Raw genomic sequence first — 17,159 nt, 5'->3', positions numbered from 1 at the left:
TAGATTAATCTATTAATATTATATATATTATTATCAATTAATAATAAATTTCCTTTTCCAATTCTAAGAATTACAGAAATAAGTTCACACATTTACTGAGAATAGAAAAAAGTATATTTCAACTAGTTCAGTGAACCCTCTAACAATATCAAACCAACATTAAAAGTCATTATTCGGGTTTTAAACAAGAAAAGGCAATCTTCAGCTCTCCCCATTGAATTTGTTGATGATAGAAGTACCTATACTCATCCTTAGGATATTACCTGTGATTTCAATAAGTATTTTGTTAATGCTGGCTTGTCCCTTTCTATGAAGATTAATCACACTGATGGCTCTCCCTGAGATTATATGAAAAGAAGCCATCCTTCTTTAATGAGGTTTGATCCACCTGCTGGAAAGGAAGTCATAGATATAATTGCCAAGATGAGAAATTCAGCAGCAGATGTTGATGAGATCAGTTCATGTCTGGTAAATAAGGTTTGTGCTTCATTTATCAAACTACTGACATATATAATCAAAATCATAGGAAACCAGAGTCATTCCAAGGGATCTCGAAGTTGCTAAATTAGTTCTCCTCTTTAATTTATGGGACTTGAGATCTATTATCTTTTAGCACAAGGGATAGTTACATGAGATCCTGTGTATTGTTAAATGCCTACCTCAGTCCATGGAAATTACATAACTAAACTTTAATGAAAATTGGGAAGAAAACGTGCTCTGTTTAATTGACCAGATTCCTAGAAATAATGGCTGATGAAACCTTGAGCTGGAAAAACCATACACACCTTTTTCGCATTACAGTGACATTTTCATTCAAGAGTTTCATTCAGTGGCATTCAACTAAATTACCACGCAACGATAAAGTTAAACTTTGACAAAAATAAGCCCAGGCAAGGTGTTCACTGTGATGGATTACGTACCTCAAGCCTCTACAAGTTGATTTTCATACTGTAACGAAATGAATGGAAATGAATGGCTGCCTGAAGCGCATTCAGACAATCTAAAAACATATGGTATGCTTTAGAAAATGGTCGCTAGTAATGTAAAGTAGAAAAGAAATGACCTAGGGCTGGCAGGACACTCTAAGTCATGCTATGACTGCTGCCACACCTATCACATCTTATTTAAAGGCCTTCACACTCATATTCAATCTGTACACTGATGTGTGTGTTGCCTGTGTATTTGCGAGAGCCTCCTCCACCTATTTCGCAATGCTCCCTGCATCTTATTAATCATGTGCTACGTATTACTATGCTGTTATGCTGTATTACTGCAGCAGGGAGCAGAACCATACCGCCAAGTCCAACTGTCTTGTGGTCTCTATTTGAAATAAATGGTTAAGCTATGAAGAATTGTAGTACACTGTAAAAAAAAAAAAAAAAAAGTCTATCTTAACAAGTCATTTAGTCTCATATTCAACCTTCAAATCTTATTTTCCTTAAACCAAGAGAAAAATTCAATCACATACATTGTGTCTCATGAATGGATTAGAGACCATTTCATGATCCCCATGACCACACCACAGAATCATACATGTATGTGGGTGGTGGGGTCTCTCTCTCTCTCTCTCTCTCTCTCTCTCTCTCTCTCTCTCTCTCTCTCTCTCTCTCTCTCTCTCTCTCTCTCTCTCTCTCTCTCTCTCTCTCTCTCTCTCTCGCCTTCACACACATACACACTCACACGCTCACAAACAAACTCCCATAACATATACCCCTGAGCAGATCTAGGCTTATCCACCCACAGCGGTGGTAGCTCCGTAGGATGATGAAGGCTTGGATCTAAACCACCCAGCTTATATCTGCAGATCAATGCCTGACCCCTCCCTCCCTCCCTCCCTACCTCCCTCCCTCCCCCCCCAACCCTCCCCCCAACCAGGCTGCAGCCACACTGACCAGCAGTACATGGCTTAAAGCCCAGCCACAGGCACCACTCCGAGCTGCATGCTGAATATCACATCAGTCTAATCATTCTCTCCAGAACTCCCAGTCTGTCAGTTTGTCTGTTGCTGCTTTTTAACTGCTTTAATATCTAAGCCTCTAACTTGGTTTCTGTCTCTGTCTATTAGGGATGCACCAATATGTTTTTTTGAGGCTAATACGAAAATCCCAAATTATCCCACCCATATTGGCCAATACCGATATGCATTTTTGTAAGAATCCTAGTACAAATGCAGATGTAGAACAGCTTAAGCTTTTCAGACATGCCTATCTTAAGATAATGAAATGGTTTTTAAACAAAAGACTATGATAGTTTTATTCGGTTGCTAATTTGACGCTGGTAATAAGTGACACTCCTAGGAAAAAAGGTCACAAAAATGCAGTATTTCTGGAGGAACAGAAGGTAACATAACCATTATTCTGAGAGCCAGGAAATTGCTTTGTAATGTATGGAGTCAGGAATGACACTGCCATGATTAGAGACTCCCTCCATGTTGGATTTTCTTTCAGAGCTCAACATACCCAAAGCAGCATTTCTATTGGTCGGCTGTGTGGATTGCAAAATCTGTCTCAGTTGTTTCACTTTTACTCAGATGATGGTTTACACAAGTTGGGTGTTATTTCTTTGTGCACAGGAAAATGCATTTGTGATCACCCTTGTTTATTTCCAGGTTATTTCCTGATTCCAAAGAAATGCTCTGTTACATTTTGACAATTATCCTATTTTTGTCTGTAATGTTCTCTAAGAAAGACATCAGAAAGGCAGCACAAATAAACACTTTTCCTACTGTTTCTTTACGCAAACGCTAGCTATATACTGTATATATAAAGTATATTACTATTGTTGTTGTTATTGTTATTATTAATATTACACCCTTGTCTGGTGTGCAGATATTTTTTCCCAGTGTGTTTTTTTACCATTATGCTTACAAATCTGCACAGAGAATAAAATTAAATTGTTCTGTGATTGACGCACAAAGCTGTGGCTCATTTCACAGAGGCTGAATCATTATTCAGACACAACATCTGCTTACTGTAAGTCAAAATTTTGAACATTATAAAACAGGTTCCTTTTTTCACGTTCTAACCAGCTTGAATCAAAATGAAACATTTCTGGTAACACTCAGAATGAACCAGCAGCAAAATCATACACACGGTCTCTCTCTCACTCGCCGTGTCCTTGTTATTGTCTCCATTTGCTTGTGTTTCAATCTGTGTCCGTCTCTCTCACTCGCTCTGTGGGTGAAAAAGATGGCTTTGTATTGAAATACAGTTGGTTTGTGTTACTGCATTTTGTATGTTTTTTGTGGCTGACTGTCAGTTTCTAAAACAAGCTCCCAGTGTATGACAGCCACAGCATTTCAGCATTTCTCCCTCTCTCTATTTCTTTGCCTCAAGTCCACATTAAAATATGTATGACTTTGAGTTTGTCTCACAGGCTGTCTCCAAGTCTGTGGGATCGAACTAATCAAAGTAAATCAACCGCGAGAAAAAAACAAGCGATTCAAAGGCCATCCTTGCGAGTGTCAGCGAGGGAGACACCTACCCCAAGTTAGCCAGCTCACCCTGTTCTGCCAGGACAGCTTCACTACCTAATCCCACCCTGTTTATCAGCCCATCTAGCCCCACAGATATCACCCTCAACTCAGTGAGACTTAAGCAGAACTTGTAGTAAAAGTGTTGCCTGAAGATGTAAACAAATTAAAATCCATAGCATGATAGAAATAAAGGAATTGCCTCAAAAAACCCTCCACAATGCTCACTCCTGATGCATGACCATTACGCTGGTACCCCAGTAGATTTATGATCAAATGTAATTTCTGTAAATGTGATTAATTCCAATGTGGCCTCTGAACTGCTGAGTAAGCCTTAAGGGAGCAAGTAGTGTCAGTCATCTGTTTGGCTCCAAACTTTCTCAATCATAATCTTGGTTGTTTAGATCAAGGTTTTAGTCTTGTTAGTCTTTTAATCTGATCTAATTTCCATTACATTCAGAAACCCAGATATATTGGTCATGAGAGTGTTATTCATGAGAATAGGTTTAGGGGCAACCGTTTATCATGTGTGGAGGTCTGTTCATTTGAGTGTCTAATGTTTTTAATAATGTGTCCATTATTCATGGATCTCTTACAATTGATAATAGCTAAATACAAAAGGTTAGTTTATTATTTTTGGAGTTTTAAAGCAATATTCCACTTAGTTTTAACATGGGGGTTATTCAGCACTTGACCGCCATGAACTAATCACCAAGATCAGATGCAGCTGGGACAAGCTTGTAGCGTTCAGACTTTTACTTCCCATTCATTTGAATGAGGCCACGAAAATACCCTGAACTCTGACATTTAACATGTTCGTGAACATATTCAATAACAGATCCCGCTACTGTGATTTTCAATGGACCTTTGGTCCGGCATTTTAGAACGCAATTTCGCCAAATAACAGTTTTATTGATTGAAGAGAACATAGTGTAGGGATACCATTTAGGAGAGATAGTTCCTGTCTGGGAGACCGGATCTACTTTTATTTTTAAATACTAATTTTAGTGTAAACTAAGAATAGAAATGCAAAATGAGGATGGACCAATTACTGCTTTGTCTTAAAAGCAGGATCTGTTGTTGAATCTGTTCACAAACGTGTTAAATGTAAGTTTTCAAGCTATTTTCGTGGCCTCATTCAAACTCTACAAACGCTACAAACTTGTCCCCCTCTGATCTTGCCGATTAGTTTATATTATAGTTTTCATGGCGGTCAAGTGCCGAATAACCCCCATGTTACAACTAAGTGGAATATCGCTTTAAAAATCCATTTGGTCCATCCATTGGGTAAAGAAGCGTGGGAAAATAGGATGGATGTTTTCATTCACTGCAGATATAAAGGGCTGTACGAAAGAGAGGGACATCTATCCGTATAAACGGGGTCAATGGCGTTCTCCATCTCAGTCAATTCTGAATCATCATAAAACTGAACAAAACCTGTACACCATGATCTTTATAGAGTGCAGGTTCGGTAACCATCGGGTTGACCTAGTTTTACATAACAAAAAGACAGTCGGTAGGTTTTCACATTCGTCGGCTTCGTCAATTTCACAATGGACTCATGCTTTAGCATTGCACTACAAAATGAATGCAACATGTACTTTCTCAACCTCTCTTCCAAGAGGATAATGGAAAGAATCTGGGTAGCAAATCCCTTGCCTGGTGTCCAGCCCCCATATTTAGCACTTTTTGAATTTCCATGTTAATTTGAAAAGTGCTAAAGACTGCAATTCATGGGGGCTGGACACCAGGCAAGCAAATCCTGGGATTTCCATTACCGGAATGAATCCATAATACTAATTTGCCTGCTCTTATAATGTTGACCAAGAATCAAGTCCAAAGAGTTGTTCAGTCTTGTTTCATTTGAAAAATATCTCTGTAAAATCTTTTCTAACTTCATCTCATACTCTTCTTGTCTCAACCATAAAGCGTTTTCTTATCTGCAACCATTGCTAGGTTTTTAAAAAAAACCTAAAAGGACAGATAATTTAACTCCCAGTTTAGATACCTTACATAGGTTTTCAGCTGAATTTACAATTTATTTTAAGATTTTTTGATACCCTTTAAAGCAATAAATTACTTGGCCCAAGCTTATATTTCAGGTCTTTTTTAATGCCTTGTGAACAGAGCAGTCTGTTCCAAAGTCTCGATTAAAGATAAAAGATAATTCATTTCAATTTTAATCAAAGCCCTAAAACTTCTAAATAACTTTCCTTTCACTCTTTACATAATAAGTTGGACCTTCTGTGACAATATAATGTAAAGGCAGTCTAGGCAGTCTAGCCTTCATCATCTGCTGTTTTTTCTTATGAAAGCAGTCATACGGTTGAAATGAGTTTTGATAGAGTTTAAGGTAACACTTTATTTTCCGGGTCCACTATTTCCTAATCATTTCCTTGAAAGGAGTTGATATGTTAACTTCTTAAGAAGTTTCCTGGAAAGAACCATGACATTATGTACTAATTATAGGGAAAATGGAGACAAGTTCAGTTGGTGGTGTTCCAAGAAAGAACCAAGAAATTATGTATTAATTATATTAAAAAAATGGAAGAGGTCAGTTTGGTGGAGCTGATAAGAAACTGTAAATTTCTAAGAGTTTCCTGCAAAATTATAAACTAATTATCGGTACACAAAGGGCGCTTTTGCACACCCGAGTGTCAGTCTTGGTGACAGGTTCATATTACGTAACATGGCTGGTAGTCTTGAAAATCCTGATGCCTGATGAAGGTTCTGTGACCGAAACACTGCATCCACTCATTAAATAATTTAATGAGCAAGTGTAGGCGGTGTTTTTTTTTCTGATTTTAAACTAACTAGCTGGAAAACTAGACGCAGAGATCAATTAGGTAACAAGTAATTATTCACTTATAAGGAAATTAGAGGAATAAGTTACTTTTGTTGAATTGTTTACTTCTTATCTGTAATTTATGACCTTATAGGAAGACAGACAAACTATTTTTACCTGTTCAACTGACACATTGACCACTGGGCAAAACACCCTGTAGGCTGCGCTCCAGTGGAGTGTGTTGAGTTGTTGGGTCATCTGTATGCAGCTGTGCACCGTCTCTGTAGCAGCCATCCTCACACACACACACACAGCTTCACTGACACGGCTGTGTATTAATGCATTTTTTAAGTTTGTCCCTGCCAGCTTGTGGTCACGCCCCCTCAAGTGCTTTGTGACTGCATCTGTCAGTCCTCAGTTTCTTTGTCACTGTTAGTTGCAGCTCTCATAAAGTACAGTGAGTATACAGCAAACCTGGCGCCGAGATGATGCTTTTTGTCACGCTGTGTTTGAAGAGTCCAAGTTAACCAGACCACATACATTCCAAAGCACTGTTTTATTTAATTTTATTCGGTTTGGTAGCAGCTAAAAGAATGACACTCCTGAATTGGAAAAGGCTTGGATATTATAAACATGTGCGGTAGGCTGTCATTAAAATATATTGTTAAAGGGAAACAGGGAATCTGGGAGAGAATTAGATAATTTATGGATTCTCCTGCTGATGTTGTAATTGAGGAGTATTATGCTGACCCCCCTCTGTTTGTTTGTTTTTTTCTCTTTCTTTCCCTTGTCATTTTTTTTAGTTGTATGGATGTGATTACTCTATTGGGAAATGATAAACTATGAATAAAAAAATAAAAAAAATAAAAAAAGTCTGTCTTGTTGCTGCGCTAAAACAGTTATCTGAACACTGTGAATTTGGACTTGCACTTAACAACACCATATGTGGCAGATCGGTATGTGGGCTGTGTACGTGAAGCTATTCAAAAGCGCTTATACTAACAGAAGCTAACCTAAAACCGGAATAGGCTGCAGAGATTAGTACGTCAATGGAGATGACGGCTAGAGAAGCTCAGCAGCTAAATGCATCAATCCGACTGAAGCCGACCGCTGATTTCAAAAGCAAGGCAGTCGCAGGCAAGCCAGGCTACCGCTGTGGGAAATCAGGGCATCCGGTGTGAGGACCTTGACTGCAGAAGCTGTGGCAAGAAAAAAAAATGTAGACTCACAAAAGCAGCACATAGAGGAAAAAGAAACGTGATCAAGGGAGAAATGATAAAAAAGAAACATGCAAATAGAATGGAACAGGAAGAACAAAGCGAGTATTAGTCTGATGATGAAGATACAGTGCATGTTTTATCCATTTCTGATGGCTGATGACTGATGACAGATACCGGGTGACACTGCTGTTGGCAAAGCTGTGCGGATGCAAGTTGACACTAGCTGGCACGTGAGTCTCTCATGGTGTCAGAAGATGTATGCAGGGAGAAGCTACAGCATCCCCCCCCCATGAGCGACCAGGCTAAAGTTAAGGACCCACACTGTGTTGGGCGGCCTGTTCCTACTGTCTGTTCTACTGCAGGTGTACCCGACCTCCCAGATATCATAGGCTCCCATTGTTAAATATCAAAAATATATTAAAAACAGCCCAGATACATACTGCTGTCCTCACTAACATTTTCATTTGAGTTTATATGTATATATATATATATATGCATATATGACTTTACCTGCATTTGCGTATATCAGTTAGACTTTCTCTACATTTTTTCTTCATAACTGGGCTGTGATCTCCATTCTGTCTAGTTAATATACTCTGTTTTACAGTTGTTTTGTTTACAGTATTTTTCTTCTCTTTTCTGATGTCTCTACATGTTTATGTTTCTGTGTCAGTTTTGTGTGTTTTGTGTTGTATTGTTATTTTTGTCAAGTATATATATATATATATAAAAAAAACATTTTCATTTGAGTCATTTGAGTTTTTATATACTTTTTTTTATCTTTATATCTGTTCTTGGTCTTATGTACCTGCTTGAAATAAAGATTTGTAGAGTTATTAAGGGGCAGTTTATTTTAAATAAGTCACAAAATTATTGTGTGAGATGCTATTTTATATTACAGTCTAATCTGTGGAAAGTAGATAGAAATTAGTTGGTAAATGTACAGTACTAACAGTGAATATCCACTGAGAGGGCAATTCACAGGCAAAGTGACGCTTCCCATTCATTTTAATGAGAGCAAGCATAGAAAATTTGCAGTGGATTGTGGGATGGTGAGCGGCCAGAATGTGCAAGCGTAGCGGCGAGGAGGAGTTGACCTCTCGGCTACTTTATGCAAATTTCCAAGCGGCCAATGCAGGCGTTACCCAATCATGTGAACAGTGTGTGTCTGCTTCATTAAGCCTCTTCACAAACATCACAAAACCAGTTCCACCTGTCCTTTGTTCCTCTCGATATGGAGGAGAAGTTCATTAGTGCTCTGTCCAGGCGCCATATGATGCAGGAACACCGTGACAAAATAAAAAGAGCAGTGGAGGACGGTGTCTGAAATTGTGGGTGTGGACAGTGGGTGAAGAGAAATTTGCTCGCATGCATTTATATTCAATCAGCATTTATTTAGTAGGCAACCCTGCTATGAAAGCAAAGCCTGCATCCGTTACAAACACACCCACTTCGTTGTCAAGCAGGGCCGATGTGTAAAGACATTCACCGTAAGTCACTTTTAATTATAGGTCTAATCTGTGGGAAGTAGATAGAAATTAGTTGGAAAATAAACAGTGGTATGTTTCAGTGAATGTGTGTATAAGTCATCTTTACGCAGCTGTGCTCCGGCTCTGTAGCCGTCAACTCAAAGTTCAGGGGAAACAGCGTTTTGGTCGGCCGACTTCTCAACTTTTCAGTGGCTCATTGCTGACAAGGCTGCCAACACTAAACCAGGATGCCTGCTGGTAAGTTTGTGTTACACTCCACTGTAGCGTAGCCTACAGGGTGTTTTGCCCACTGGTCAACATGTCAGCTGAACTGGCAAAAATAGTTTATGTATGTCTTCCTGCAAGGTTATACATTATAGATAGTAAGTAAATAATTCAACAAATACCAACTCAAATACCTACCCAGCTCATTGTTTCGGTGCGTAATTGCGGTGACCATTCAGTTGCTGAATAGCAGGCTGTGGGAGGCGAGGGAGAGCCATTCACACTTCTAGTACTAGAGAGAAGGTGTTTCATTTGGAGAAAACTGCATGTCTTTATTTTCAAGTCAATTTTTTATAATTCCAAAAATGCGGACATTTAAAGCTGAAACATTTAGGAAGACTCAAAAAAGGATGATTGCATTGCTGGAGATAAATGTTGCTGGAGATTACAATGCTGGAGTAATTTAATTGTAAAACTCAAACGCCCAGTGATGTAGGTCTATGGCCTTTCTATTGTTAACAAGCTGTGGGCATTAATGGTGTCAGAAGCACAGGTTTTCCCATTATAATAGCTCATTGTTGATGCTTGTTTTGTTCCTTTTATTTTACAGCTCTTTGTAACTTTGATAAGAAAAGCGCTATACAAATATAATAATTATTCGTGGTAGTAGTAGGAGTAACAGTATCTGCACCTCATATTTTACTACTCCGAACACGAGTCCAGATTTAGAGCGTCGTTCTCTGGGGAAGAGTCCCTCCGGCTCCCTTCCTTCCCTGTTGCTGCCATGCAAAGCCCACAGGACCTTCACAAGTTCAAAGAACCCAGTGAGAGCGAAACAGAAACAACCTCTGACCCTTCATGGTTTTCCACTACTGAAAGTCTTGGAGGCATATGTCACTCTGAGTGGCACCACACATTCATGCGACCCTCTGCCAAGCCGTGGGATCACAAAAAAAAAAAAAAACCCTGAGGGACAGCCAGCCTTTCCAAAGGCAGATGGACAGAGTAAGTGCAAAAAAAGGGAGAGAGGCAGAGGGGAAGTAGCAAAAACATAAATGTGTGCTTCCGATGTCCTACATATTAGTCAGTTTATACCCAAAATCAAAGGGAAAAAAATTGATAGAAAGTCATTATGGTAGAAAATACAAGTATTCAAATTACTAGCTGGCAACCGGTGATTGCTTTGTGGAGGCAGGGCCCAGCGCACAGTACAATCTACACTGCGAACAAGTCTCCCCAGCGCGCAAATCACTAATTACTTATTAATGAGTGGCTGAGGAAAGTCTGTGTTTTCAAAGTAAACAACACTAGTGAGAAGGCCCGCTGGAGCAAAGGGAAAGCGAGGGAGGAGGAGGGAGACAAGAGGGTAAAGGAGGAGAGAGGAGGGTGGTAAGAGTTCGTTTAGTACATCGAGACTCCTAATCAGGGGCAAGAGTCTCCAGCACATGAAAAATAGAAATGAAAAAGATTTTTGCCACTGCTCCAACACAGAGGGGGGAACATGTTGAGCTCGGGGAAAAGAGAGAGAAAGAGAGAGGAGAGAGAGAGAGAGAAAGAGACAGACAGAGAGAGAGAGACAGAGACAGAACTGGAGAGAAGAAAGAGAGAGAGAAAGAGGAAACAGAGAGAGAGAGAGATGGAGAGGAAAGAGAGAGAAAGAGAGGTGGAGAGAGGAAAGAGAGAGAGACTGAGAGAGGAAAGAGAAAGAGAGAGGAGACAGACAGAGAGAGAAGAGAGAGAGAGAGAGACAGAGACAGAGATGAAGAGAGGAAAGAGAGAGAAAGACAGAGAAGGAGAGAGGAAAGAGAGAGAGAGAGGGAGGGGATGTATAGAGCGACAAAGGTTAGACAACACAGGGAAGAGAGGGAAACCAAGAGAAAAAGACAGATAAAATACAAGAAAAAAATACAGATAAGTACAGAAATGGAAATGGAAAACAGAGACATACCTATCTTGGTTGACCTTTACCAAGAACCGAATCACAGAGGAGTGCAGTCAAGATAAAGCTAATACACTGAGGGGAACATCTTTATTCCAACCTTTTCTCCTGCTGATATTTCAGCGAGCCATGGCCTATAACAAACAGGCCAGACACAAGACCCCGGAATCTGAACTAAGGATCAGAATCAACTGACAATGAGCACTGCATCATGTCCGCATGACATCTGAATAACATCAAACCGGCCTGGACAAACATCCGCTACCGTATTCACAGCCCAACACTGAACTTGCCTCTTTCACCTCATAAAACTGAATAGTGAAAAAAAACTCACGCTGAGTGTCTGGCTGGCACAGTATGAAGACTCATACTTATACCTTCCCATTCCCAGATATTAGAAATTCATTTGCATTCATCAGCAACACTGCCCCTGGGGGATCTGTGGAAACATGTAGGATTGTTTAGTCAAAATTACAATACAGCTGGGGCGATTTATCTTTTGAAAAGGCTGTTAATTTGTTCAGGAGGAAATGGTGTTTTCATTTGCATGTTGAATGAGGAGTAGCTGGAGAACCCGTTCCAACCTGTTACACCACTCTCTCCATGGCTAATGAGGCAAGGAGCAGGGCATTACCGATTCCACCGGGAGCTTTTAGCATGACAAACACACCGTGAATTTACAGTTGGCACGTAGCAGATCTGTGTATGTGTGTGTGTGTGTGTGTGTGTGTGTGTGTGTGTGTGTGTGTGTGTGTGTGTACATGCTTACATCTTCAAGCTCACATATGTGCATGCAAGTATATGTGCGTGTGCATATTCATGACTGTGCCTCTGCACAAATATCTGTGTGTTTGCAGTGGCTGGAATTAAAAGCCCGTAATTGCAGTGAAAGGAATTATATTACATTAGTTTTGATTGGATAAAATACAGCCAATTAGGCAAAATGTTTACAAGGCAGGGACAGAAAAACAGGCAATAGAATTATACTTCAGTAAAGTACACTGATTTTGATCCGAGGCCCTCTTTCCAGGCCAAGGTCTGGATGGGCATTGATAATTGATCCGTGATTATTTGAGGATTGAAATTTCTTATGCTGCCTGCATGAGTTAAATAAATTAAGCCTACTTGAAAATCATAAATGGAGCAGGTAAAAGAGAGCTGAAGCTAACATAATGTCTGGTATAATTTCAAATGTATGATGCAAATGTTTCAAAAACAACATGCATAGTTCAACTGCCAATGAAGCAGAGCTTCTTGGGTTTGAATTTAGAGGATTATTAATTGTGCTGTCTCCTTACAACACGCCCCTGGATCTTGTGCTGATGAAAATGTACATTAGCATGGCTAATGCGAAAATACTGTATGTGTCTAACATTTAACCTAACTATTTCTCATTGTATACATTACAGTAGACAATTGCCATTGATGCATGGCAGTTTCCCTCTACAGTGTTGCCACCATATCTATAGAGCAACCATCCATCCAATGAAATACTTCATTTGGCTTAGTGTGTTGTCACGCAACATTTTAAATGTGTGCAACTGGTAGCTCAATTCACAAAGACATGCCGTCTTCTAGAGGCAACCAAATTACTACACAGTACTACACAGTCAAAATAATCACACTGTACTACAGTCCTGAGGCACATCTTGCCTGATATTCATCACTTAAGATTTTGCTTAGAGTATTTGAAAAAATGATGAGCGATCTTTAGCAATTCAAGGGCCTATGTACATGCAGTTGATTCACACCACAAAATTTAGCAAAACAGTGTATCCTGGATGGGTTTGGAATCCTAAGAAAAATGTCTAGGGGAAACACTGATTTAGAGTAGAAATTCCCAGTGATTCCAGTTGACAGCAGCACATGTAGGAAGAAAGGCTGTCCAGAGAGATTCTCAGTAGTCTTTTGTCACAAGTTAGACTACGGTGGAGGAAAGGAGGTGGGGAAGGGGAGGAAAGGAGAACAGGGAGGAGAAGGGAGTAACTCCAGGGAACATAAATAGATAATGATGTCTTAGCCGCTGGGAGACTAGGAACACACAAGAGCTACTTGTAAACTAAGCTGTCCATAAACACACACATCAGTGCATAGACAAACACTGGCCTACAGTATGCAAACACGTGCCGAGGGAGAGAGGGAGGAAAGAAAGAAAGAATGAAGGAGAAAGAAAGAAAGAAAGAAAGAAAGAAAGAAAGAAAGCACAACCATCGTGAACAACACAGACGCACACACTCCACCTCCAGTGAAATGCCCTTGAACTCGGCACTGCCAAACACAGCGTCATCATGGGGATTCAGTTAGTGAGGGGAAATTAAGCGCTTAAAGGGTCTTTTAAGGTTGTTAGTATGAGGGAAACACACAGCTGGCAGACGAACGCTGAGCAGCACCACAGGTTTAGCCCTATAAGATAAAACACAACTAACGTAAGATACCACAGATGATCAATTATGGTTTGGCGAGCAGGGAGTACTGTAAAGCAGCTTGTGATTTTCAAGCACTTTGAGGTTTAATCTTTTGGTTGCTGATGAGGTATTCTAGTTGAATTTTAAAGTTCATGCTATCCCAACGGAAAACATAAAAAACACAAACTTCTGAACGACTGGCTGGTGGGGGTGGGGAGCAATACTGGTGCAAAAAAGGACTGAAAGAAAAATACTGCCTTTAAAGTTCCCATTTACACACATGCTGACAAATGCGATAAACACACGCAGCAAGTGCAAATACTTCATGGGAGTTCATCATCACTGGAGTGAGTGAAAAAGCAATGAGGCTTTTTGGCAGATTTCCTGCTCACCCAGGGTTGACAAATTGCCAGGTCTCTCTGTCACAGCTCCACTTTGAGGCTGCTAACTGTTTCATCTGCCGTGATTTAGATCTCAGGCATAAAAGTAGCCTAGTGGAAAAGCATATCCCTTACACCTTCATTTGCATGATACAACATGGAGCGATTACAGTCACTTTGTCTCATTCAAATTACTATTCAAAGCTCAATGAATCAATAACAAGTTTGTCGCTGCTGCTGCTGCTGCGGCATCGCTTCGAATAAAACTTTCCTCACAGCCAGGCAATTTTGAAAGTGAGCACATAAAAACATCTTCATAAACACCACAAAGGCATAATAAAGGTATTATCCAGTCGAAATAATTCTTTCCAGACTGTCAAAGATGCAGTTGGGGAGATGTTAAGCATTGAAATATCTCCAAATGTTATGATGAATTGGAAGGTAATCAACAAAGCTTGTCAGTAAAATGCCTGTCATCATAAAAAACACTTTTACCATTACAACACTTTCAAATCTGCTGTCTAGCTTGTAAATCTCTAGTGTAGCTAATCATGGTCACATAACTTTGTTTTAGCTAGGTTGTTTGGCCAGAACATCATCATTAGGCAGATACAGTAAGGTAAGGCAACAGTGTTGGAGAACAGATGTCCAAAGGTAAGGTAATTACATTTCCTGCAACATAAATACCAATACTAAATTTTTCCGACCTCATAGCCATGGAGAGGTGTGAATGGTTTGCTTATTTTTCATTTATTTTTTTCCCACTGACATTGTCTATGGACCTTGTGGTCTGCTGTTCTAGTCTAGTCCAAAGCCTTCCACACACACACTGAATTTTTTAACTAACCACTAATACCAGAGACAAAACCCTGATTTAGCCAATTGCTCATTATTTTGATGAAATGAGCTGTTTTAGGTGATGTTTTGGAACCTAGAGAGTATTTGATTATAGGAAACGGGATGATCGGACTAAAAATGTGTGGCCTAAACACAGTCATTTCCTAAACAAGAAAGCATATTTGATAGGTTTGCATAACATAGCTATATCTTTTGGAAACAGAGAAGCATTAAATTGGATTTGCCATACCCAGGATTGTGACTCATTTCAGGATGAGTCACAATGACTAAGACTTTCTTGAGAAAATGTTTATCCTCAGCACAATTCCACACAGTAAAAGACAGATGGATGTAGGTATATGTGCATCCTACACAGTCAGATCTGATGTTGTAAAGTGTTTGATTGCATATATCACCAGTGCTTTCCCTAAAATACCACCAATGTCTTCTCTTTGACTGCATATATGTCAAATGATTTCTATACAAATTGGTTCATATGCACCTTGGAAACTGAGGCATTAAACATTACTAGAGCTGCAGACAAACAGTAATCAGCAGGGATTTTGTTTCTGTGTATTGTCACTCACCTGAGGGTGAAAATGGGAACTGTGGAGAGGGTGGATAGAGCCAGAAAGGTAGAGACTGTTTCTCTCTGCCGGATGGGTTTTGAGGGCACCATCACCACAAAGTTATTGTCCAACTTCAGCTCCGACAGCGGCTGGAAGAGCCTGACACTCCCGATGCGCTGCATGGGTGTCGGCCCCGCGAAATACCCCATCGGCCTCTGCTGCTCCGTGCGAATGGAACTGCCCTTCCGCGAGTCCTCCGAGCTGCAATCCCCGCTATCTGTGGCCTGAAGCATGTAGTAGAGCTCCACGGGGGTGCCCTGGGCCTGCTCAGAGACCCTCTGCCTGCCCGGCCTGATGGTGGGCGGGCTGAACCAGCTGGCCAGCGGCTCCAGCTCGGCGACACATATCCCCAGCTCACCTTTTAACCTGCATGTCCCGCGCACCTCCTGGGTCTCGTGGAAGGCGAACATCCTGACGCAGGGCAGCTTGTGGATGGCGCTGTAATCGTCCCAGTCCCTCCCTGCAACGTAGAACAACACCTGGACCTTGGGCCAGCTGGGGTGGATCCTCTCACTGATGATGTAGGTATGGACCTTCCAGTTGAAGGTGAAGAGAGGTGACGATGACGCTGACGTCGGCGACGATGATGAAGTAAAGGAAGGCGCGCTGAAGGGCCCCGGCATGGTCTGTAGCAGCTCCAGAGGGACAGGCTGATGGACGGACAGGGGCCCGTAGCTAGCATTGACAGAGGGCATCTGGCGGGCCTGGTGGATGAAGAAGGACTCCGTGCGAGCCTGCAGGCTGGAGTTCCTCATTAAGTCCTGGTTGGCCTCCTGCAGGAAGAAGGCCGACTCAGCATTTAGGATCTGGTAGCTGACAGGCAGATAAATCGGCATGGGGCCGTACCTCTGTAGGCCCTCCAGGATCACCCTGCTGTCTGCAACTGAAACAGAGAGAGAGAGAGAGAGAGAGAGAGAGAGAGAGAGAGAGAGAGAGAGGGAGAGAATGACAAAGAAAGAAACGTTATCTACCTGTTAACCTTTGTTTGAACACCTGTAGTGCCACTTTCGGTTATGCATTATAATGTGCTGTACAGTACTTTTGAATCAAATACTTGTGGATATATGCAGAGGATTAATTATCTAAATCCTATCAACAAAACCTGAGCCAAGCATGAAATGAAAGAGCAAGCTAAAGAGAAAAAAAACTGAGGAGAAGACCAGTATGTAGAAGAGAGGAATGACCAAATTAGAGGGAATAATTCAGGACCTGAATGGCATACTTCACATTCAACATAACATTTGCATGCATTGCCTGCAACCCCAGGCAATCATATCTTGATTCAATTTTAGTGGTGAATGTTAAATGGTTTGTTGGAGACATTTCCATATGATATCACTTTCATGAGCCACTGCACTCATTTAAAATAATTTGTTAAACTCAATTCAAAACACTTATGTCTTTCTGAGTCACTTGCTTATCAGCCTGGCCCATGTACCTTCCTGCTGTCCTTCCCATCATCGCTCACCACCTCAATCTGTGCATCTCTTCTACTTCCATCTCTCCTCACCTTCCCTCTTTCCACACATCTCCTCCTACTTGTCCTTACTCCTCCTCCACCCTTCATCCCTCCCTCTCTCATCCCAACCTTCACTTCCTTTTTCTGGTGCTTCCTCTTCCTCCTTTTACCCTCCCTCCTTCCCTCCACCCTTGTCTTCCATCCTCTCTTCTCTCTTAACAGTTCAGCTCACAGCCACAGCATGCTCCCCATCTGAAATCAACCAGGCCCTTTTCCATCAACCCCGGCACACCCTGCATAGCCAAAAACATCCTTCCATTTCTCCCTCTCTCCATCCCC

The 17,159-nt window shown here is 41.0% G+C and overlaps 1 protein-coding gene across 1 annotated transcript in view; it reads right to left on the bottom strand.

Moving 5' to 3' along the window:
- Nucleotides 1-16,890, bottom strand: part of LOC139922936 (transmembrane protein 132C) — a 103,593-nt gene extending 86,703 nt beyond the window's left edge. Inside the window, exons 1-2 of the mRNA XM_071913585.2 lie at nucleotides 16,872-16,890; nucleotides 15,320-16,244 (exon numbers count right to left, since the gene is read on the bottom strand). Of these exons, the coding sequence (XP_071769686.2) occupies nucleotides 15,320-16,244; nucleotides 16,872-16,890 (944 nt within the window). The remainder of the gene's footprint in view (nucleotides 1-15,319; nucleotides 16,245-16,871) is intronic.
- Nucleotides 16,891-17,159: the final 269 nt, after the last annotated feature.

This window comes from Centroberyx gerrardi, chromosome 2 (assembly GCF_048128805.1).
Source record: "Centroberyx gerrardi isolate f3 chromosome 2, fCenGer3.hap1.cur.20231027, whole genome shotgun sequence".
In the NCBI taxonomy this organism is placed as follows: domain Eukaryota; kingdom Metazoa; phylum Chordata; class Actinopteri; order Beryciformes; family Berycidae; genus Centroberyx; species Centroberyx gerrardi.
This window is presented reverse-complemented; position numbering and strand designations above follow the sequence as displayed.